Raw genomic sequence first — 7,951 nt, 5'->3', positions numbered from 1 at the left:
CCCTCGGTCCTGTCCTAAATCTTAATTTAAAATCCTTCATAAAAGTCTCAATGTTCATGTCATCTAGGTTTTGTTGATATAAGGTGTCACAAATGTCTTCGTTGGTCAGTGAGACTGGAACATCGTATAAGATGACCAGTGGGTTCCTCTTTCGTGGGGGCTCGCATCGGACTGACTTACAGAGTTTCTGATTTGCCAGAATCTTGTCTTTGTCCTCCTCTGTGGCAACATCTACGATAACCACATTTTTAGTTGCCTTAACTCTATTAATCTTTATCTTGTCTTTAGCTGGATTTATTGTAGTTGCAAAGACCTCCTGAACTTTCTTAATGTCCTGTCCTGGGAGTGGTCGCAGAAAGACCGCTGTGTCAGGTCGTTTCGACACTCTCGCAATCGTATCCTTGGTAGATTGTGGCTTTGTTGCCGCTTGCGCTGCAACACCAGCCCATGACTTTGTTGGCTGCTTCCTAAGTCTATCATTTTCCTTCTCTAGCTCCTCTATCCTGCCCTCTAATTTGGCACTTGCAATTGACCATGCCGCCAGCTCATTTTTGATTGTTTGAACGGCTGCTTGACTAATTTTTCCATTCTTGACATTTTGGTCTATAAATTGGCTTAGCCTCATGAATCGTTCTGTCGTGGTTTCCTCCGTCGCTTGATTCAGGCCATCTTGTGGCGAGAAATCAGCTAGCATAGAAGCCCGCGAGGGCGCACTCGATTCGCTTGTCTCTTCTGTAGCCATCATTCCAGTTTGACAAGCGAAAAAAAATTGGGAGCCACGTCTCTTACCCCGGACCGGCTCCTCTGGCATGGGGGGGACTAAGTGCAGCTCGTCCACCGGCCTCGCCCCTAGACCAAGGACTCCTCAGAGCTGCCAGGTTCAGCGCGCCGTTTCCAGCGCACTGGTCCTCTTCGACAAACTAGCCACCTCCGATTTCACCTATCTCGCACCGGCAAGTATGCCCCGCACTCCGGGGAGGCGGATGCACCTCCCGCCCTTCGCCCCCTACTGGCCCGAGTTTCCACCTGACGGCCAAGGACCCACTCCTACTCAGGTGGCGGGCCGGTCACCCAGTCGTTCGGGGGTCTGGACCCATCTAACCTCACCCAGGTTGTGTTACCACCTCCTGGGCTTGGCGGAGCACGCCTCGGAAGACCAGAGGCGCGGCGAAGCACACTTGCCGACTTGGGGCAGGATCCCACGACGGCAAACCAGCTACCGGCGTGAGGACACAGCTGGTGTGGTGTCGTGTCCTCTATTGCGCAGCTCCCCCTGCGCCACGCACCCTTTGCTTTCGCTTTTGGTTGGGGGCGTTTAACGTCCTACCTTGACGGGAGTTTAACGTCCTTCCTTGACACAACGACAACCCTCACCTTTCCACAGCCCGGAGATGTTATGAGAAGATGATGATGTTGAAAGAATGATGGAATGGCCCGGGTCTTATGTTGTGGAGTTTGACATCATCGAGACGGTGCGGCACTCAAACCCAAGTTACGTTCCCCGGAGGGCCTCCACACGTACTGGGGGATCATGGCCGACCATGTCTCACCCACCGCTTTTGATAATTCACGGTGGGCCAGTGCGGATCGGTGAGGATTGCACCCAGTTAAGGGCTAGCCTTTTAACGTCATGCATAGACGGCCCTTCCCGTGTTAGCTTCACCCCATCTAGGGGGCTACTGAGCGCCGGGGCCACGTCAAGGCCACGGGATAGGACATTACGGTCCCCGCCCCACTCAGGTTCCTCTGAGCCACAGAGCACTTCAGACAGTCTTAAGGTTTCCGGGAATCAGAGGGTCTCCTGGCGGTTTTAACCCAGTTTCGGAAGGCAACACACCTTCCCCAGGTGGCGCCACGCAGACCGCTTTCCCGTGCGAGACCCCTTCCCACGCTGGCTGGAGACTACCGAGCAGTAGGCACACGTTTGGCGCCGCCCAGCACCGCGCCAACCGAGGTGTGGGCCATATTCGGCGGACACCACAGAGGGAGGGGCGCCAGGCAGCACCGCACGCACCGCTACTGACTCGGCACTGCTGCAGTGCGGCGCGAAGATGGTGTAGCGCCGCAGGTCCCGCGTCGTGGAGGAGAATCTCGACGCCGACGTCACGAAGGCACCGACCTCGAAGTTCTCCGACGACTGCAGTCTCGAGGGTCTCGCAGCCTGACGTCAGAGCATGCCACAGTCTAGGGGGACACATACTGGCGGTGGCCAGTAATGTGTTCCACGTAAATGTCTTGGGACCACTTGATGGTGTCAGACACCATCAGCCGCCGCATCAGTTGGCAGTAGCGGCTAGCGATGCCTAGGTGCCGAAGCACTGCATCGTTCTGGCGGTCCCACGCCCCCAGACTGCCGACAACCAGGGCATCGACAGTGACGGAATAGCCGCGAGCGGCTAATCCGCGCGCAACGTCGGCGTACTTTATCCTCTTCAGTTGCCGAGCGTTGTCGAGCGCAATCCGCCTGTTCTCGAAGGGGATTGTCACATCGACGATGGTTACAGTCTTCGCGGCCTCGTCAGTTATTACGAGGTCCGGACGCAGCCCACTGCTGTCCCCTATGACGGCTTGGTTGATCCTGATGTCAGGAACAGCAGTGTTTCCTCTTCTTGGCCGCCCTGCGACTGCTGTTGCGAGGCGGTTGAGGACCGCGTTGTGGCGATACTGCAGGGCTGGTGAGTGCACCATACACGCGTTGATCACGTGTGGGAGCGTCTCGTTGTTGTGGCCACAGCGTCGGCAGGCTTTGTTGTTGTTTGCCCGCCCATCAAAGCGGCGACAACCGTTCAGAGGCACGACTCCGAGCCTGGCGCGATGGATAAAGCGCCAGTCTGCGAAGCGCGTGTATTTTCCTCCCGCCATGAAGTGGTTGGACGCTGTGGACTCCCTTGTGCACTCGAACACATTCCCCTGGTCCGGTTTCCTGAGTAGGATGTGGCGCAGGCGCTGCCTCAGACACTCGCGGAGCGTCCGTGAGAGAAGACGTTTGGCGCCCCCTCCCACCCGGACATGCTCGACGCCAGTGTTGGCGGTGCGTCCCACGCTGTCATCGTCGTGTTGCGGTCCATCGCCGCCATCATCGAGGTGTCGTGTAGTCACAGGCGCCGTCCCCTCCGTGGCCGGCTGCGTCTACCCTCCGATGCCGCCGTGTTCCGCGTCGTCAGCGATGGCGGGTCGGCCGCCGACCTCCACCTGCAACTCGGAAAGCAGCTCACTCCAGCGCCAGGTGACGCCACGCGGCGCTAGGCGCCTTGTGGCGTTCCTGACGCGCGTCCACAGTGACTGGATGTCACCTCCGTCGCGTGCGAGGTCACCCTCAGTGCTGCCGCTAAGGTAGGTGGCCAAGTCGGAACGACTCGGCTCCCTCCCCAGTCGGCGGCGCGCGGCCGTAGTTAGTGTGGCCCAGGCGATGTCTCGGACGGTGGCGTCGTCGCAGGGCAGCATGCGGAAGCCGTGGACGATGGTGGAGATGTCCGCAGCGTCCGCGAGCGGCGTCAGGCCGCATCCTCCCTCTCCCAGCGCGAGGTACAGCTGTTCGGTGGACGCACGCTGTGGGAGGAACAGCCAAGATTTGACAGCCGCTTTCACTGCCTTGTCGAGTGCAGATAGCGGCCCCTTGCGTACCGCTCCGCCCCGCATGACAAAGTCAAGCCTAGGGAGGAGGAAGACACGCACAGCGTCAATCTTCTGCCAGGGAGCCAGCAGGGAAGCGTCCAGGTGCTGCAAGTCGCGTCGAATTGCCGCGATCGCATCCGTTGGCGTCTGCGTGACTTTGTACCCGGTGGGAACGCCAAGATGGAGGTAGGCGTCACCCGCACCGAGCACGGCTGGTTCTCCCCCTTGCAGGGCGAATACCGAGCCTAGTGTCTGCCGACGGCGGATGTGAAGCGTGGCACACTTCGACGGCTTGAAGGTAAGCCCGGCCCACGTTGCCGCCTCACCCACAACATTGAGGAGCGTCTGCATCGCCTCCGAATCCCACGCCAGAAGCACGATATCGTCCGCATACGCCAGTGCACTCACACTGACGCCGCTGAGCGGAATACCACACTCATTTCTGAGTGAGGTTGCGGCGCGAAGTACCGGCTCGAGCGCGAGATTAAAGACGATGGGCGACAGTGGACAGCCCTGCTTGACCCCCGCCTGGATCTCTATCTCCTCCGTTAGTCCGTCAGATGTACGGACGCGGGTGGAGCAACCATCGTACATGTCGGCAATTAGATGGTGCAATTGCTCTGGTAGTCCCATCCTGCTCAGTACTCCAAGGAGGTGAGCGTGAGGCACTGACCCGAAAGCATTCGCCAGATCAAGCCAAGCAAAGCATGCTTGGCCTCCCCTGCGCCTTGCATCATCAATTGCCGTCTGCACAATGAAGTTGTGCTCATAGCAGCCTTCAAACGTGCGGAAGCCCTTCTGTTCTGGGGAGAGCAGGTTCAACCGCTCTGCCCAGAGAGAAGTGCGGTCCGCAACGATTGCAGCAAAGAGCTTAGAGATGGTAGAGCTCAATGCTAAAGGCCGCCAGTTTGTCACGTCCGAGACGTCCCCTTTCTTGTGGATGAGGACGGTAGTGGATATTTTCCACTGCACCGGAGTCTTCCGCTCATTCCAGCAGCGCGAGAAGATCTTAGCTAGCACGTGGCAGCCAGGACCCTCACGTCGCAAGTCCGAGTAGGTGACTCCGTCTGCCCCAGGAGCAGTGTTGCTCGCCTTCTGGAGCCGCTGTTGCACCTCTGAGGGGGTGATCGGCGGCAGGACCTCCTCGCTGACATCAGGAGGCGTGGTGGCGGCAAAGTCCGGGACAGCAGCTGGTGCATCTGAAAGAGAGAAGTCAGATTTAGCATAGATCTTTTTAAAGTGCTCCGTGAGCACGCTGCCATCGATTTGGCAGTACGGTGACGTCTCGCCAAGGACGCGCTGCATCGCCTTGCGCCGGTCCGCGCGGTACAGCTTCTGAATCTCAGACGCTGCATTCGCGTCGTACCGACGCTCGGCGGCCGCCGCGCGCCGTGCGCCACGTCCACCGCGCCGCCCACCGCGGCCGCGTGTAGGGGCAGGGGGAGGGGGATTGGCAGCAGCGTCGGCGCGGCCGTGGCCGCGGTGCGCTCCTGCTGGTGGCCCATCCTGTCGACCTCCGGCTGCCTGGCGTTGTGGCTTCGTCTCGGCTATCTCGGAGATGAAGTCCTCGACGACCGCGACGAATGCGTCCCACGGTTGGTTGTGGACGCTCTCCAGGGCCTCCAGCCAGCGCCGCTGCCTCTCCGTTAGCCGAGCGTCGGCCGGGGGAGGGGGGGGCGGAGCTGCCTCAGTTGCGCCCTGTTCGGAGGGTACAGGGGGGCCTGTCAGGTCTGGTGAAGGACGGGAGTCTTGCGGCGGGAGGTTGGGACTGGGCCGGTTGTTACGGCGTCGGCGTCTCCTCTTCTTGCTGCCAGTTCTCGGAGACGCAGCTGCAGTCCCTCCGTTCACGTCGCGCCGCTCCGTCGTCTGCGTCGGTGGTGGTGCCGTGCTGCCATCCGGCGTGGGCCGCTCAGTGCTGCTTTCAATCGCCGCGCTGGTGACAGGTGGCGCAGCGGTAGCAGCAGGGGCCGGTGTAGCTTGCGCCGGCCTGGCGCTCGGGTCGGGCGCACCGCGGCTGGTGTTCGCCGCGCCGCCAACAGATGGCCCGGCGATCGCCAGCGGCCCGCCGCCGGCGCGAGAAACACGGGGTGTAGCTCGCGCCGGCTGACCGGATGCGCCGGCTCGCCCCGGGCCGCTGTTACGCGGACTGGGTGCCTGACGATCGCTACCAGATGGCGCAGTGGTCGTAGGGGTGGCCGGTGTAGCCCTCGCCGGCCGGGCGTCTCGAGGTGTAGCTCGCGCCGGCCTGGCGCTCGGGCCCAGCGCTCCGCGGCTGTTGTTCGCCGCGCCGCCAACAGATGGCCCAGCGGTCGCCCGCGCCCTGCCGCCGGCGCGAGATACACGAGGTGTAGCTCGCGCCGGCCGCCCAGGCGCGTTGGCTCGCGCCGGGCCGCTGTAACGCGGACTGGGCGGTATGATGCGCCGTCGGTCCGGGGGCGGTGGTCTGCGTCCTGCAGCACGGCGTCTGTCCCTCCGTGGGGTGACTACGTGCCACTCGTTATCTGGAAAAGAGGCTGCTTGTTTAGTAGCACTCCCTGCCTGAGCGGAGACGGGGTGACGGGCGTCACTCGACGTAACCGCCGGCAGGGCAGAGGAAACGCGGCGCGTGTACGTCTGCGACCGCACAAGCACCACACCATCCGGTGCATCCGCCGGGCGCGCGGCCTTTGGTGCATCAACCGGCGGCGCGGCTGCGCCGTGAATGACAACACCAACGGTCGCGGCGAGCGAGGCAGCCTGCCTGCCACTGCCCACCCGCACCGCAGAGCCACCTGTTGGCGGCGTAGCGAATGCGGGCGGCAGTCCCAGGCCGGTACCCACGCTCCCGACAGATGGCGGGCGGGAGGCGCCTGCGGCAGCCGCACGACGTGGCCAGCGTACGCCACTGGGTGCAATGGCCGGCGCGGGCGGCGGCGAGCCGCGGCCCATGCCGGACACAGCGCCTCTGGCCGGAGCGACGCGTTCGGCGGCAGGCGTCGGCAGCGTGCTGCCTTCACCTCCCGAACTTGCGCTCGGCACTCGTGGCGACGCGGTTGACGTCGCGGAGCGTGTCGGCAGGGGGATGCCAGACCTCCTCGGCGTGCGCACACAAAGTACACACGACGCGGGGGTGGCAACCACCGCCGTCCTGGGCGTCGCAGACGCCTGCACACTCACACAGGGTGAGGGCAAGGCAGCCTGTGAGCCCACCACGCTGCTGCGGGTCAGGACCGCCGCGTATGTTAAACCTAAGTCCAGCCGGTCTGTCCTACTAGCTTCGGGGACCGGACTGGGCTGTGGCCATAGCCCCTCTCTATTAGCTAAGGCTAGGCGGCCTATGGTACTAGCTTCCCGAGCCGCTTTCGCCTGTGGCTTTCGCCCAGCACTAACTAAGGACGAAGGGCCTGTCCTACTAGCTTCGGGGGCCCTCGCCTGTGACCTCCCGCCGGCTGACCTCTCTGGGTGCCCCAGAGAGCCAGACACGGCATTGTGTCCCATACTCACTCTCCCCCGACTGGCAGCGCCGGGGGTTGCGGAATCTGCATTGCAGAGCCGCTGGTGTAGCCGCAGCGTCTTCAGCCGCGGGTCGCGTCGGCCGCAAAACTGACACTCGAAAACGGGAACCGTTTCCGGGTCGTGCAGCCTCCTGTAGTGGCGGAGAAGGGCCGAGTGGTCCTTGTACTCGCCAAAAGTTGGTCTCCCGGCAGCCTTGGTGACGAAGCAGATCCGGCAGCGGAAGACCTCCGCCGGCAGCGTCACCACAAGCTCCATTGTTCAGGTCGCGGACCTGAAACAGGAGAATAAAAGCGACCGCTTCCCGGTGCAGAAATCAGCCCATATCAGCCCATATTAAGCTGATAAGAACAGATACTACACTTTGATCCTAGCCAAAAGGCCGAGAAGCGATAAGCTGATAAGAACAGATTTTTATTTTCCAGAGATAAATCTTAGTTACAGTTTTAAGAAGTATAAATTAGAGAAAAAAATATCCATGACTCTATATAAATCGAGTTTTACAAATTTAATGAAAATTTAAGTTAAAATATATAGTAGACGGTTCTAACCGCACTTAAATAGTTGAATCTTATTCTAATTCATGGGTTAAGCCCACTACTTAAATATTGGAAGACCGCGTTAGGCGCGGGTGCTTAAGTATATTACCTTAAGATTAATCCCGCGATAGGCGCGGCCTTAGATATTTCAGACCGGGGAAAGTTTGGAACTAGTTTGGGATCTATTTTGTTTATTGCATTCTTCTCCATGCCCTGACAGCACACTGCACATGCACGGCTGCCAGCGGCTGGTGTGCCACGCACGCAGGCGGGTCACACACAGCCGGACTCCTCCCCTCTGTCCG

General features: G+C 60.8%; 1 protein-coding gene and 1 pseudogene across 1 annotated transcript; both read right to left on the bottom strand.

Moving 5' to 3' along the window:
• Window positions 1–2,184: 2,184 nt before the first annotated feature.
• LOC126480829 (uncharacterized) lies at window positions 2,185–2,862 on the bottom strand. Its single transcript, XM_050104215.1, has one exon. It carries the CDS (start codon window positions 2,860–2,862, stop codon window positions 2,185–2,187), a length of 678 nt encoding a protein of 225 aa, XP_049960172.1.
• A 4,527-nt stretch (window positions 2,863–7,389) lies between these two features.
• Window positions 7,390–7,501, bottom strand: LOC126423954 (U2 spliceosomal RNA; annotated as a pseudogene).
• Between the last annotated feature and the right edge of the window lie 450 nt (window positions 7,502–7,951).

This window comes from Schistocerca serialis, chromosome 1 (assembly GCF_023864345.2).
Source record: "Schistocerca serialis cubense isolate TAMUIC-IGC-003099 chromosome 1, iqSchSeri2.2, whole genome shotgun sequence".
In the NCBI taxonomy this organism is placed as follows: domain Eukaryota; kingdom Metazoa; phylum Arthropoda; class Insecta; order Orthoptera; family Acrididae; genus Schistocerca; species Schistocerca serialis.
Note: the sequence above shows the minus strand (reverse complement) of the source record. Positions and strands in the feature narration are given on the sequence as shown.

Coding starts and splice junctions, on each gene's coding strand:
- LOC126480829 (XM_050104215.1), bottom strand. CDS start 2,862: ATGGCGGGAGGAAAATACACGCGCTTCGCAGACTGGCGCTTTATCCAT.